This window comes from Pseudopipra pipra, chromosome 6 (genome assembly GCF_036250125.1).
Source record: "Pseudopipra pipra isolate bDixPip1 chromosome 6, bDixPip1.hap1, whole genome shotgun sequence".
Lineage (NCBI taxonomy): Eukaryota > Metazoa > Chordata > Aves > Passeriformes > Pipridae > Pseudopipra > Pseudopipra pipra.
The window spans coordinates 41,025,809-41,039,994 of record NC_087554.1 but is presented as its reverse complement, the minus strand read 5'-3'; the positions used below and the strand labels follow the sequence as shown (position 1 = coordinate 41,039,994).

Below are 14,186 nucleotides of genomic sequence, written 5' to 3'. Positions count from 1 at the left end.
AGGTATTTTAAATCCTCTATTATGGCTTTCTTCATTAAGTCTGAAAATAGTAAAATAAATCATGAAATGCCAACACTGTCAAGATATGAGAGGCGCATGGCTCCGCAGGACACTCCAGCTGTTTGCTGATGATCAGTTATGTCTACTAGAAGCATTTAGAAGTTTGCAGTGAAAAAGTCTGAGTTCAGGAAGAGCACAATCTAGAGGACCTGCAATGCTTTCTAAAAAACTAGTAATTTTACAAGTTTTGGTTCATTCAAATCAGAAACTAGTACCCTCATGATTAATCTTCTTCTCAGTGATAAGAACCTGCTGCTTATCAAACTAAAATTTTGCACATCAAGAGTTAATACCAGTATTGTAAAATACCCACATTACATTCAACACTCTTCTGGTTCTTTCTAATTCTTTATTCAAGAAGAAACAAACAAACAAACAAAAAATATAAGAGCAGGTCAACACATAACTAAGTGCACTAAAAACTGTAAAAATGAGTGATTTTAAATTGCAAGCTTCCTTTAAAATAGACCGGGTCTAAAAAATGACATAAATACTGAATTCTGGTATTATCCTCTATTATTCTCCATGCTAAAATTCAACCTAAAATTTGAAGCCATTGTGTGTCTTGCGCACTGTGAGATGAGTACTACAATTCCTCTGTAGCTGGCATTAAAGACATCATTTGTTTAAACTAAGTTACATCAGTGCTCCATGGTGAACTGGGCAGCAGTTAGGCCTTTGCATGGTCTCTTTCCTTGCTGCATCCTGAAACCCAGTATTCACTCTTCATCACCAACAACAGCTGAGCCACAATTTAAAGATACATTGGACAGCTCAGTTTCATTACTGGCTCTGTAGAAATACATTGTCAAGTATAATTTTGCTTGTGTGTGGTATAGGTACAGTTGAACATTCAAGCTTTTCTGATTTAGGAAATGAATCAACTTCTATATGCACTTGGATATGCTTTTTACAAAGAATTAAAGTAAATAAACAGTCCGTTCTAGCCTTTTAAAAATCAATATTAATCAATGAAATCCTTACAGAAGAGATATTTGGACATATTTTCCATTAATTAAGTACAGGCTTCAATGGGTGTAATGGTAGTAGCAAATTAAATAGCAGCTTCTTTATTACCTGTAACACATGCTGAACTCCACTCTGGCATTTATCTACAGTATCCATCAACATCAAAAATATGGATGAACAGTGTTTTTCTTCCCTTACAACCCATGACACCTCAGCTTGCTTTCACCTACTCCTCAATCTCTGAACTGTACTGCTTACACAAGGCCTTCCTAGTCCCTTTTATCACTAGGGAAGAAATGCTCTCCATGTATGATGACTGCCTCAAATTTAGAACAAAAGGAAGGGAAACAATTTACTGAATCAGTAACTTTCTAGTATCACTACCCCCAATAAAACTGCCTCATGTTTTTGACAACAGTCTCTCCGTGACTGTAGACCAGTGAGATGTAAGTGGCAGTATTCCTTCTTCAGAAAATTAACTGACTCTTGTTTACTTTAAAATCATGGTTATTTCAGCAGAACACCATTTGTCCAAGAAATTAAAGAGGACTGATTAAGTTTGGTTTTTCACTTTTCTTAATTTATGCTTCTAAACTGAATCCCCTGACCAGCCTACCAGTAATAACTAGATTTTCTATTGTACTGTTACATATTAAACAGCTTTAGAAGCAAGTTGAAAAACAGGAAGAGTTTGTCCAATTAACTGTTTATGTTGAGTTGGCTATTTTAATACTTTTTGTCACCAGCAAGAGGAAAAGGTGTGACAGGTTTATAGGAGAGGAGAGAGAAATCCAGAATAGATAAATTTTCAAGTTTAAGAATTGTACCTCTTCCTCCTCCTCCACCTGGAAGCATAGGTGAAAGCCTTAAAGGACCCTCCAATAAAGTTGGAGGGGAAAGAAAAGCTCTTGTTTCAGATGAAGGCCGGCCCATTGGTGAGGGTCCATATGGGGAATGCTCTGGAACAGTTAAAACAAAATACTCAAGTTCACAATACTTAGTTTAGCAAACTGTATAAATAACTTCTCAGGTGAAGTTAAAAACTAAAAATTGTGTAAGTGAAATGAAAACTGTGCTCTAATTACCATGTGTAACATATTCCCAAGTCTACTCTCATCAATACTACAAATGCTCTTAGTTTCTACAAAATACTTGACATGACCTAGAGTCACTTCTGACCCAATTATATTTAAAATTACTGGTATTTGTACATACACATGGCCAAGATAGTTTTCAAACAATTACACATGTGGAGTCTTGGGAAACAAAACTGTAAACCAAAACAATTAGGCTCTATTTTACAATTCAATACTGTACCTCTGACAAATGGTCTAACTGGAACATCAAGAGCATAAGGATCTTTTTCTAAAAGTTCAAGTTTAAATTCTGCTTCAGTTAATCTGCAAATAAACAACAAATAAGTAGTAAATGAACAAGAAGTGCAAAAGCATTAGCAAACTACACTGTTTACTGCTAGGCTTTCTAGTTCACTGGTTAATGAAGCAAAGTATTTTATTCCCTAAATAAAAAGAAAAAAGACAAAGGATGTCACAGAACTCTGAACTTAAAAATGCTTGAAAGTATTTCTCTATGCTGCTGTATTTAAAATGTAATTCAGAAGTTGAAGTGACATGTTAGATGTCACTTTCCTAGTATTAGTTATGCATTCCAAGTATTAGTTAACTTCATACCTAAAGGTTCCCCTCAACTACCACCACTTGATCTGTTAGCTCAGTATTAACTTCTGAGATAAGCTGTAAAATCATTAGATAACCCTGACATCTAGTTGATACTTACTTCTTTGAAACAAAAAATAAACCTCCCAAACATTTGTGTTCTACTACTACATTCTGCTTCTTTCATGAAATATTTCAATACTTCACACAGTTCCTAAATTCTTAATTTCTTGCATGTCATAATCACAGGAAAGCTCAAATGACTCCCCTTCTTTCAGAACTTGAATGGAACACTGTGATTTCTCTGCCCTGTTTGGGCCAATATTCATTAACACAGATCTAGAAAACATCAAATTACATAAATCCAAAACATGCTCACATGCCAAATTGCATTTCTTTAGAAGTAGATCAAGACTGCACTTACTTTTGTCTGTTATGTGCATTTTCTTTTTTTATATCATTAAGATGTCTTTCAGCTGCTCGGGCTGTCAGCTTTGGGGAATGACAAAAATCAGATGCTTAGATGCTGCTATTTATTGATTAAATGCTTCATAAACATGACAGTTCCTAGATACAAGACATTCTATGTGAAGTGCATGGACTGTACTTTCACAAGACATGACTCATGTATGGAGCCTCATGTACATCAGCAAATGACATTAACAGCTCTACAACCCAAATTTTTGAAGAATGATAAGGCTTTCCTGCAGGTTCTTAAAACTTCAGAAATTAAATTCTTTGGCTGTAGCTGCTTTGAAGCCTACAGAAGATTTAAAGTCTCAAGTTCTGTGTAAGAAAGTTTTATTTTAAAAACAGATAGTTAAAAACTCTAGGATTACGACCACAAAGCACTATAGCTTTTACCAGGATTTTATCTTACAGAGACCATTCTGTGAAACTGAAGAATGCATTATTAGTCAGGAGATATTTTAAAGTTTCCTGTTTGGAAAAAAAAAGGTAAAAATGGACTGTGTAGAAACACTCTTAGGAAGCTGTCAGTGGAACATACCGTACTCATAGGACATAACGTATCCTATTAGTAGATAAAAGAAGTGAAGTACATCCAGGGAAAATATCAAAATGGCATTGAAACAAGGCCAAAAGCTTTTATTATTAGCAAAATGCCACGCATTTGTTATATGGTGTCATGTTCTTCCAGCAGATTTATTGCTATAACAAATAATACCAGATTATCATTCTACTGTGTTCATTGGTATCCGACAATTATTCCAACTATTTTATATAACAGAAGTATTTTTAACACGCTTTTGCGTATTTCTGCAAAAAATCCATACATTTAAAAGTGATAAGTTAGAGATAATTTGATTATATTTTCAGTAAGAAACAAAAGAAGTGATAAAGAAAGCTATTCAAACAATGAAAAATGAAGATGCACAAAGTTCAGAAAATTCAGTATTTGGAACTTACCCAATTATCATGAGCTTTTTTCTCATGCGAAGTAATCTGTGAAAGAGAGATTCATTATTCATCTAAAAAGGAAAATTTAAGATTATATGCTCTTATTAATAAATTTAACATGTGTGGATAATTTACAATGAGACATCTAAACTTCAAATTTAACTTTTTAACAAAGTTATCTGGTGATCTCTGCTATGAAATCGTGTCAGTTAAAACCAAATGACATTAAGAAGAGGGAGGGAGAGGCAAAAATAAACACCCAACAAAGCCAAGCCAAATACAATATCACAACCAAACGACAAGTGGTATTTCAGTTGCAATAACATCCCTCCTACTTGGCACAGATGGTAACACAAAGCACATACCTGATTCTCGTAAGAGCGAATGGTTCTTTCTAGCTCTTCTTCAAGATCCTTTGCTCGCTCTCTGTAACAAAATGAAGATTTATGACATTGTAATAAAATGTGGTGGAAAGTACCTTTAAATACACTAAACACAATGGAAGTCACAAGGTATAATTTAACATTTTTCTATCCAAAAGACAGGACTGTCACTTACGGCCATCAGATACACAAAAATTATAGCAGCAGCAGAAATTCTAGGCCCTAGATTAGCATAAACAGGAATGTAAACAAAAGAACAGAACCAAAAACCCCAACATCTCACAACTTTTCGATGGTTTGCAATGTTTCCAATATAAAGGATATCCTTCCAGTGTATCTCCTAACAGCCTCCTCTCCCAGCTCAGCACAGGTAACAGTGTTGCTGGAGCACCAGGCTGTCACAGACTACCATAGCCAGTCCTGAGGGGCAGTCACTTGCACTGACATTATTTCAAGACCACTGTCAGGATGATGCCACCTTTGCTGCCAGCTACCCTGTGCACAGCCTCTCTAGGTTCTACACTCTCTCAGGAGGTGGGCCAAAGACACATGCATTGCTTAGTTATAATCCATTTCCAATATTAATATTCCCTTTAAAATTAAGATGCCTACAAAGTTCATGCTCTGAGTAAATCAAGAAGGGTGAATTCTGTCTTCCCATATGAATACTGAAGAATGTTTACAAGCACTTTACATTCTAGAGGAAGAATTAATCTAATTAACTCTTCAGGAAGTGTTGTTGATCACTATTGTTCAGTTAAGAGCTAATACTCCCAAAAACATTGAAGTAAGATGGCAAATATACATTACATATTGAAACATTATGCCATAGTTTGAGAAAATGCAGCAAGAAACCAGAGGTACACAGTTGGTGTAACACAAAACAGGGCAAAGCAGTTAAAAAAACAACTACAGGAAATATTCCCCCATCACACTATTTTAGTAAAGAATTTCTAAGAGAACTATTTGACAAGCTTTGAGATACCAAAATAGAATACTATAACTATACAGAATAAATGTTAGCTCTACATGAAAACTAAACATTACATTTATTTCACAGCATTCTCTTAAATTAAAATTTTTATCTCTGTTCAGTAAAGGCAATTAGATTAGAGACCCACTTCTATTACAGCATTAAAGCTAACATATCCATACAATTAGCATTCTAATGGAAGAGAAGTTGCTAGTAATCTTCAACACCCAAATGTTCAAACAAAGCAAAACCACCCTTAGTCTGTATTATTACACACAAACTAGCATGTAATGCACACACACACCCCTCACAAAGAAACTAGAATAATAACTAGAACAAGAACATTTACTTGTGCTGGTGTTTTTATTAATTCTCTATTGCACTTGCTTCACTTCGGAACAAGTGATTACAGCAAGTAAAATCTGCAATTACCTGTAGCTGTTTAGTTCTTCAGCAGCATGATTAATTTTTTCATCTACTTTAGACAGCTTTTCTTCCTTCTGTAAACGCTCCCTCTCTTCTACTGTCAGCTTCCTTTAAAAAAATTCAAAACCTATGGTTAATTTTGTTTCAAGTCAACAATTTTGAAAGCAGCCCCAAACTACACTAATGGTCAGCGATTTGTTCTGGTCCTTTTTAAAAATAGTTTTCTGGAGAAAAAAAAGATTGTTACTAGCTGTTAAAAAAAAAAAAGTCTTTCCAGGTCCCTCTTTTTTTATGCCTTATTGGGCACTACAGGAGAGAAAACCCACACGCCAGGCCACAGATTATGCACAAGGTCCTTCGGCAGAACACACAGATGCCACTGGTGCACATAGCCCTGATTGGATAAACTGGTCATTTTCCCATAAACACCATTCTGAGCAGTCAAGCTGTCAAAATCATGCATCTTGTGAACATGATTTAAACTTGTTTTCTAGTCAGTCGTCATTTCCTACTTTTCTATTTCCCCTGTTTGAACAGAGGGAGTTTTTTAAAAGATGCCTTTTTCACGCTAATAGCCTCTTTTGTGCTGCTATTTCACCACACAAGCTTATCCCTAGTCCTTTTTGGCTTTTCTAAAATTCTTTGGTAAGCAGCGTACATTTTCTGAGCTTTACTGAGGTATTTTTAAATATCATCCACACAGTCTGCAAACATATTTCCTTTCTGACTGCTCATCATATGTTCTTTTTGATAGGTTCCTTCCCACTCCCTCCCTGCACTTTTTTAAAAATCAAATGTTAATGTAGTGGATTTCTAGGATTTGTTGCATCTACAAAGATGCTAAATATCTACACAAATATATATACTACAGAGCAGATTACTGAAACTAATACTTTCAAAAGGTCCTGCATACTGCTCAGTACAGGATCTAGTCTTGCACTGATTCTCTTGCCGCCTTCAAATCTGCATCTTCTCTTTGAAGAAATCATTTCTGGCTACTAAAACCGTAATTTTACCATCATGCCCTAAAATGATGCACCCTGCTCCCACCTGCCCAATACACACACACTTCTGAAGGTTACTACATGCCCCAGACCAATCAACTTTTATTTCTAGTCCTATACATACTTCTGATGCCATCCTGACTGCGAGGCAGATAGCAGGGCCTCACATTCGGTTTTTCTTGGTGAGGAAAGCCTGACTCACAGGGATTCCATGTTGCTTACTGACAAGAGCTTGCCTAGGATTTAACTCTTAGTTTTACATATATCATCACTCCTCTGACATTACTAGCTCTCTTTACTATATAAAATATGTCATCATGGCTGGGCTTTGCAAACGAAGATTTGGGAAGGGCTCTACCCACGTTTGTTGCAAGCGCGTTGTATATAAAAAAAAAAATATACCTCACAGTTAAAGTACCTACTGATTTTCTTTCAGTAACTTTGACAGTTGTATTACATCAGGTAATAATTTAGTTAAAAAAAAAAAAATCAAGCTTTCCTACTTTACTAACCTGATTTCATAGATTAAAAATCTGTTACTTCTTTGTTCTGTACTTGCTTGTGGAAAAGTCCTAAAATAATACAGCACTATTTGGAAACAATTGGAAACAATTTCTACAAAATTACTGTGATCACAAATGTACATGAAGGTGTGACAAACTGTGTCTTCACAACTCAGAAAATTCTGGGAAACTATTCAAACATCCAGTAATTTTCAGTCCTCCAAATCAAAGAGTTACATTCAAATAAAACAGTAAGCTTTGAATATAAAAAGAGGAAGCAGCACCTGTGTAGTTTCATTTCATTTTCTTGATAAAGCTCAGTCATTACTTTAAGTTTCTGCTGAAGCTTTTGAACTTCACTTTCAAAACGTTCATTTTCAGACTGCAAGGAAGCTTGTTGACTTTGAAGGTTTTCTATGCGTTCTGTCAAATTTAGAGAAATATAATTACATTGGGATAACACCTTTGCAATATTTTAGTGTACAAAAAGTCTGTAAAAACCTTTGATCCTATCTTGATTTAATATTATTTCAATGTATTATACAAAATGAGGAACCAGCAATTACATTCTCTACCTGCCACAAAGTGCAGCTCTGTGTGTGATTTAGTCTTTGCTCCAAACTGTATAACTTCCTTGAAAACAATGCAGTTTTGTAATTCACAATATAAATTTTCATTTAGGACTTTTATTATTGTAATTATTTGACTAAAGAAGTAAGATTGGTACCACTACACACTTTTGCAGATTTACTCACACAAGGTCTTCCTGAAAAGCCTGAAGAGTTAACTCAGATTTGTCAAAATCTCTTTATCTTTCCAAATTAAATTCAGTCATGTTTCTTTTCCTATTTACTATTCCTGTACCTCTTCTCAAGAAATGTAACAAAGCTTCAAGTAAGCTGGAGTATCTTTATGGAACAGTCCTAGTTAGGACAGCTGAGACCAGTTCATCACTGTACAGGGGTAATCCAAAACTGTGTATTCTATAGCCTTCCATGCCATTTCCCAGAAACTGTTGTCAATAGACCATTTACACCCTCTGCCCAGAGCAGCCTGACTCCTCAGGCTATAAACTGGGTGTTGAGAGGCCTGCGAGATAGGAGGCTGCTCCTGTCCTCACACCCATTGTGGAACTCCCCGCCCTGAGGGAGGTACTGGGCATTCCTGCCTGAACTGGAGGATATATAATCTTGGGGTCTTGGGACTTTATTAACCACTCGTGGGATCCAGAGAAAGGCTGCAGACCACCACTCTCAACCAGACTGCAACCATCACTCTCGACCGGAATGCAACAGCACTCTCACCAACAGGATTTTCCCCTCTCCTTTTACTTTGGACTCAGGGGGCCCAAAGAACACCACTCTGTTCATGCCCCAGGGTGCTGGGCTATACATTTGGGTTTTGTGGGTTAAAACCAATTGTTTGTCTGTATGATTGTACTTATTGTATTATTTTATTAAATTGTTATTCTGACTTATAATCTCTCTTTTGAGTTGGGTTCATTTCCCCTGCCGGTTTCCCTTTAAACCAGCACAGGGACAGAGCTACAATCAATTTAGAAAACACACTAGCACAAGGAGTAAGTTTTAAGGACTATCAGAAACTGGAAAATACAGTCTTACAGAGCATTTCACCACCCAAATAACAAAGTGCAGTACATTCAAATGTGATGGCCACTCTGCTGGCTATGATTATGAAAACAATAGCTAATTATAGGTTTTAATTTGAACTAGAGTGGCAGTGTTTTCATTTCATAAGGTTTAATTCAGTATGTCCTACACAACAAAGGAAAAAAACAGAGCAAGATGCTTTTAAGTTTAATTCTCCAAATGCAGTATTTTGTAATTTTAAGAAGTATTGAGCTTGCACCCATTACAAACTAACTACAATTAAGCTACCATTTTAATAGATGGTTTTAAAATTTAGATTACAACTCCATTGTTTCATGTCCAGAAATTACGTAAAGGAGGTATTATATATTTATTAACATCTCTTTGCCCATATATTTTAAAGTTCTATAACTTAATAGCTACAAAATATTCCAACACAGTACAACAAAATTTGCAACTTCAATTGCTTTACCTTTAAAATCACATATTTAAAATAGCTAAGCAACTTAAACAGGAATTTTAAAAATCAAGTAGTTATTAATGTAAACTTAATTCAGTTTTTACTGGAAGTAATACAGCCAGTAACACCATTTTACAAAGGCAGCATCTTATTAATCTTAAAGGTAAAACAACATTTAATTACCTGTAAGTTCTTCTTTAGCTTTATTTTCATCGGACAGTTTTGAATACATTTGATCTCTTTCTCCTTCCATGGTTTTTAAACAAGCATTTAACTACAATCAAAATTTTAAAAAAAGAGCACTTTAAGATTACCAGAAACTGTTTGCATGCAAAAATATCTAATTAAACATTGAAAGATGCTGAACTACAATACTGATATTACCAAAATAATTGCATATATTCCCTTCAGCTTCCCCCCTTACATTCACAAGTTTCTGAAAATCACATACCTTTGCAGCATAGATCAATTTTTTTACAGTTCGTTTTTGCTCATCATCTGATTGAAGGAACAGAATAACATGTCACATAAAAAGCACAAAAAGGTTTGTGACAGAGCTTACTGCTATTATTTTATGGTTTTTTATACAGAAACAATCCCAAAATACCATGACAGGCACAGCATACTTTGAGGATAAAGGAGAAAAGAAAAGCAGGGAGGTGGGGAGGAGATATGCCTGTATTATAGCATCTTTTTTGCCCATCGATCACAACTCAGATTGCTCATGTTAGAACTGTTAAGTTTTACAGGGATGTGCCCTATGGTACAATAAGCACCAGCATAAAAAGAAGCTGCAGCAAGCAACAGGAGGAAGAAGGGCTCTTCTGTGCTGCTATTTAAGGGGACCCACATCAACACTCATCCAATTCCAGTGCTACCACACTGCCTGCAACAAGTAACACTGTGTAAGAACAAGGAAGCAGAAATTAGGCTCTAAGGACCCACAGTGCTGGGAGGAGCCTGAAGAAGAAATGAAAGCAAGGTTTCTGCCTAAAAATGCCAGAGTATCACTGCTTAATACTCACACAGGCTAAAGTCATTCTGCAAGAGACCGAACACTGAGTCTTTACACTGCTCTGTGCTAGTATGTATGCCACACACTGCTAAACATAGGATAGGTTGTTATTCCAGATGTGTCTAAGCAACAGTTAACCATCCAACATGAATAACACTGGGTGAGATTTAAATATCTAACTTCCACAAAGCCAATCTCTCAGCTTTTCTGCAAGTTTGTTGGTTCTGTATTTCTAAAACATCTATTAAATATTTAAGTTGGGAAGCTTTACAAACCATACCTAAGTGCTCTCCATTCTCTGTCTCACCCTTTGTATCTGTGTCCCAGTGATTGTCTTCAGTGTCATCATCTTCTCTTATTGCTGAACTCCAGTCTTTCATGTTCAGTATATATTGTGTCAGCGACTAAGAAGAAACCCACAAAGAACCCACAAACAATAAAACAAATACAAGCAATGAAAATGTAGTTGCCATTACAATTGCTTTTCAGGATTTCTGTCCTTTATTTAGTTCCCTTAGTAGATTAAGTGAGCCCCATACACAGGATTCTAGATGTTCGATATTACTTTTTCTATCAAAACATGTATCTGCAGGTCAACAGGCATGTCCTTGTGAAGAATTTTCAAACAGCCAAGCATGCATATTTTTAGCAAGGCTTGTATATGCAAGGTACACCCAATTCCCATGCTCCAAATTTTAAAAAAAACCAAAAAACAACAAAACAAACTCTATCAGAATTAAGAGTTTTTCCTCATTTTTCATGCTGGCTTCCCAGGCTACCAGACTGCTATACTGTGCTGCTAAGCAACCTTTTTTTGCTTAGCAGAAAAACAAGACATTAGAGAATGGAGACAGCAAACAAAAACCCCAAACTGCTTAATGCATATTAAAACAAGGAGAGGTTGTCAGGCTTTCTTGCAAGTCAATGATTAGCATCAGTCTGAATAATTTGATTCAATGCTAAGTGTCATAATTTACCTTGATTTGACTCTCTTTATTTTTCAAAACGTCTTCTACATCTGCTTTAGACGATTCAAACATCTTTGTTTGTTCATTGAGTTCACTAAATCGTTCACCCCATCCTTCAGCTTCTTGTAAAAGCTGAAAAGGGAAATACCAGATTACTGCGATTGTCTACTACAAGCAAGAATCAAGGATGAATAGTACTGAGCTTGTTATGTATATTATCTATACGTAAGCAGAATTTAAACCTCTTACCCATCAGGAAGAATTAAGAGAGACAAGACAAATCCCAAGAGTTGAAAATTAAGACTTCTATATTATTGTTCAGTTGCTTTAGCTGCTATAGCTATCCATTGTAATTAGTTGTTAGGATATTTTTAAACATAGAGTTCATAAGAACATAATTAAGAATCCACTCAGTTTAAAAACCTTTAAGTGAAAATAGCAATTAATATAAAATACTGGTAGTTTGTGTAACAGCTACATACACTGGGGAATAGATGGAGAACACTCCTACCCCAATATGTACACACACTCCTTAAATGATGCCTTTGTCTTTTCAACTTAAAAGAGGTCAGCGAAGTAAGGGAAAACAGGGAGCTTTTAAGACAGCTATTTAAATTCATGTGACTTGCAAAACTGTATTATTTCTCCTATTCTTCTCCATATCTCTTAAAATAATTTTTAAATTTTGTTCTAAACAAGCTTCCCTGTTAATGGAAGTCACAGCAACTGTAAGTAATTTATTGCGCTTAACTAAAAAGACAGGTCGATCCCAAGGTTACATTTTGCAGACATTCCCCAGTAAAACCTAACTTCACAAAAATACTTTACATCAGTAAAAAGATTAAAACACTTCAGCACCAGCCCATTAAAAATAACCACTGAAACATCTTAACTAATTAAACCATGTCTTTATATCATGAGAATAAAATTAATAAAATTGAACTGACAGAAATTTATGTTAAAACATGCTCTACAATGTGGGGTAAAATACAAAAAAAAATTGTCTTAAGAGTGTCAAAAGAATAGTGCTTAAAGCTGCACAACAGGCAATCAATTTAAAGGCAGTGACTGTACAGAAAGGATTAACAAGATTGAGCAACAAGAACATAACAGCCAGTTATACTAAAAATAAAACCAGACAATGGTAGTTAAACAGGGGAACTTAGGCGCAAATAGACAAACAAGCCTGAACACTACTTCTCAAAGATAAACTAGAAGACATAAAACAAAAGGTATGTAACTAGAGCTGGATTAACACACATTGCCCCTTGGCGCACAACTGAACTTTCCAAGCAGTAAAAGCCATGTATGAATTTGCAGCATCATGCAAAGGACATATTAGGGATTAGAAGACATACACAGACAACTACTTTTATCATTGTCATCCGCAAAGGGAAGCTAAAGTTTAAGTGATTCCTTCTTCATGAAGCCAAAACCAAAACAAATTTACATGATTTTATGCACCTGTAAAAATTACAATAACAGCAAGGATTTGCAATAAGTTAAAGCAATATATATTTCTAATGTTCCTGAAGAAAAAAAAAAACAAACAGCAAAGCACAGGAGTTCATTAACAGTTCCCTTGTTCAACCTAAAAGGCCCAATCCTCTCTCTGACACATCATAAACCTGAAACCGCACATCTGTTATAATGTTTAAGATATGATGTGCCAGAAGATTATGACCCATTAGTGCAAAGGGACAGAGGAAGAAAGTACTCAAGTTTCTGTAAACAAATAACACCTTTGTTACCTTTTGAGAATAAGTGCAATTCCATCTTAAAAAAAAGTAAGAAAGAAAAATAAAAGAGGGATATGGATATTCTAATACAGAAAACTAACTCACATGCTTACAACCACCTCAGAAATGAGAACACAAACAAGCAAAGCACATATTTTCTCTTCTTTACTTATCAGGTTCCATCGACTCTTATCAGATTATTTATCTACTCAGAAGCACAACAAATTACAATATGCACAAATGTTCTTCAATTACTAAAAACTGCAACAAAGCTCAGTTAACAACAAAATATAGTAATTAATCCTAGAAGTGTAGTAACTAATCCTTAAAGAACTACCTATAACCCAGGTTGTTTTATCTGGAAGGAATGCAAAAAACTTTTTTTTTTTCATCTAGGAACATGGCAATTAAACTCTGGGAGTTGTTTTTACTGATTTTTCCCCCTGGTTTTGCTTGATATAAAATGATTGCCTGTGAACGCAGGGTTTATTGTTAGCACTTAGTATTGTTTTTCTCTAAGTATTACTTCTCAATAAAATGAAAGAAAGAGAAGATTCCTGTCACACACACAAATAATTGGATTATTTTTGTTTAAACCCAAGAAATCATCAGAGGGGGGAAAAAAAGAAAATCCCTCTCTAATAAAACTTTGTGCATTGCTTCTCAAAGTTTATTACATAAGAATACTGTCACACTTGAAATGAAGCACTGAGACCAGAACCTTCTTCCTTACAGAAACAATAAGGATGTAGAGATTAGATGAAAAAGACTCCTGTAGGAAAATAATTCTCAAGCAACTTCATCTCACAGTGAGAGATCTCACCCCAATATACTGGTTTTCCACTCATGGCACCTAATAAATTTATCTTTTTTTTTTTTTTTTTTTTTTTTACAACCAGGTACTCCTCCTAGAATTGGAGAAAAAGCTGAAGCTTTATTGGTACCAGAGTTGGGCAGAACTGAAATATTCGTCCTGCAGAA

The 14,186-nt window shown here is 35.3% G+C and overlaps 1 protein-coding gene across 7 annotated transcripts in view; it reads right to left on the bottom strand.

Moving 5' to 3' along the window:
• The window catches only part of MIA2 (MIA SH3 domain ER export factor 2), a 37,781-nt gene that overhangs the window by 6,318 nt on the left and 17,277 nt on the right, over positions 1 to 14,186 (bottom strand). For 5 of the 7 annotated variants that reach the window (XM_064658675.1, XM_064658678.1, XM_064658679.1 and 2 more), the window contains 11 exons: positions 11,476 to 11,598; positions 10,779 to 10,902; positions 9,935 to 9,981; positions 9,667 to 9,757; positions 7,698 to 7,836; positions 5,913 to 6,014; positions 4,490 to 4,550; positions 4,134 to 4,169; positions 3,130 to 3,197; positions 2,347 to 2,429; positions 1,857 to 1,988 (listed from right to left, as the gene is read on the bottom strand). In XM_064658675.1, coding sequence (XP_064514745.1) covers positions 1,857 to 1,988; positions 2,347 to 2,429; positions 3,130 to 3,197; positions 4,134 to 4,169; positions 4,490 to 4,550; positions 5,913 to 6,014; positions 7,698 to 7,836; positions 9,667 to 9,757; positions 9,935 to 9,981; positions 10,779 to 10,902; positions 11,476 to 11,598 — 1,006 coding nt within the window. The remainder of the gene's footprint in view (positions 1 to 1,856; positions 1,989 to 2,346; positions 2,430 to 3,129; positions 3,198 to 4,133; positions 4,170 to 4,489; positions 4,551 to 5,912; positions 6,015 to 7,697; positions 7,837 to 9,666; positions 9,758 to 9,934; positions 9,982 to 10,778; positions 10,903 to 11,475; positions 11,599 to 14,186) is intronic. The other 2 variants (XM_064658676.1, XM_064658677.1) reach the window with 2 other exon arrangements.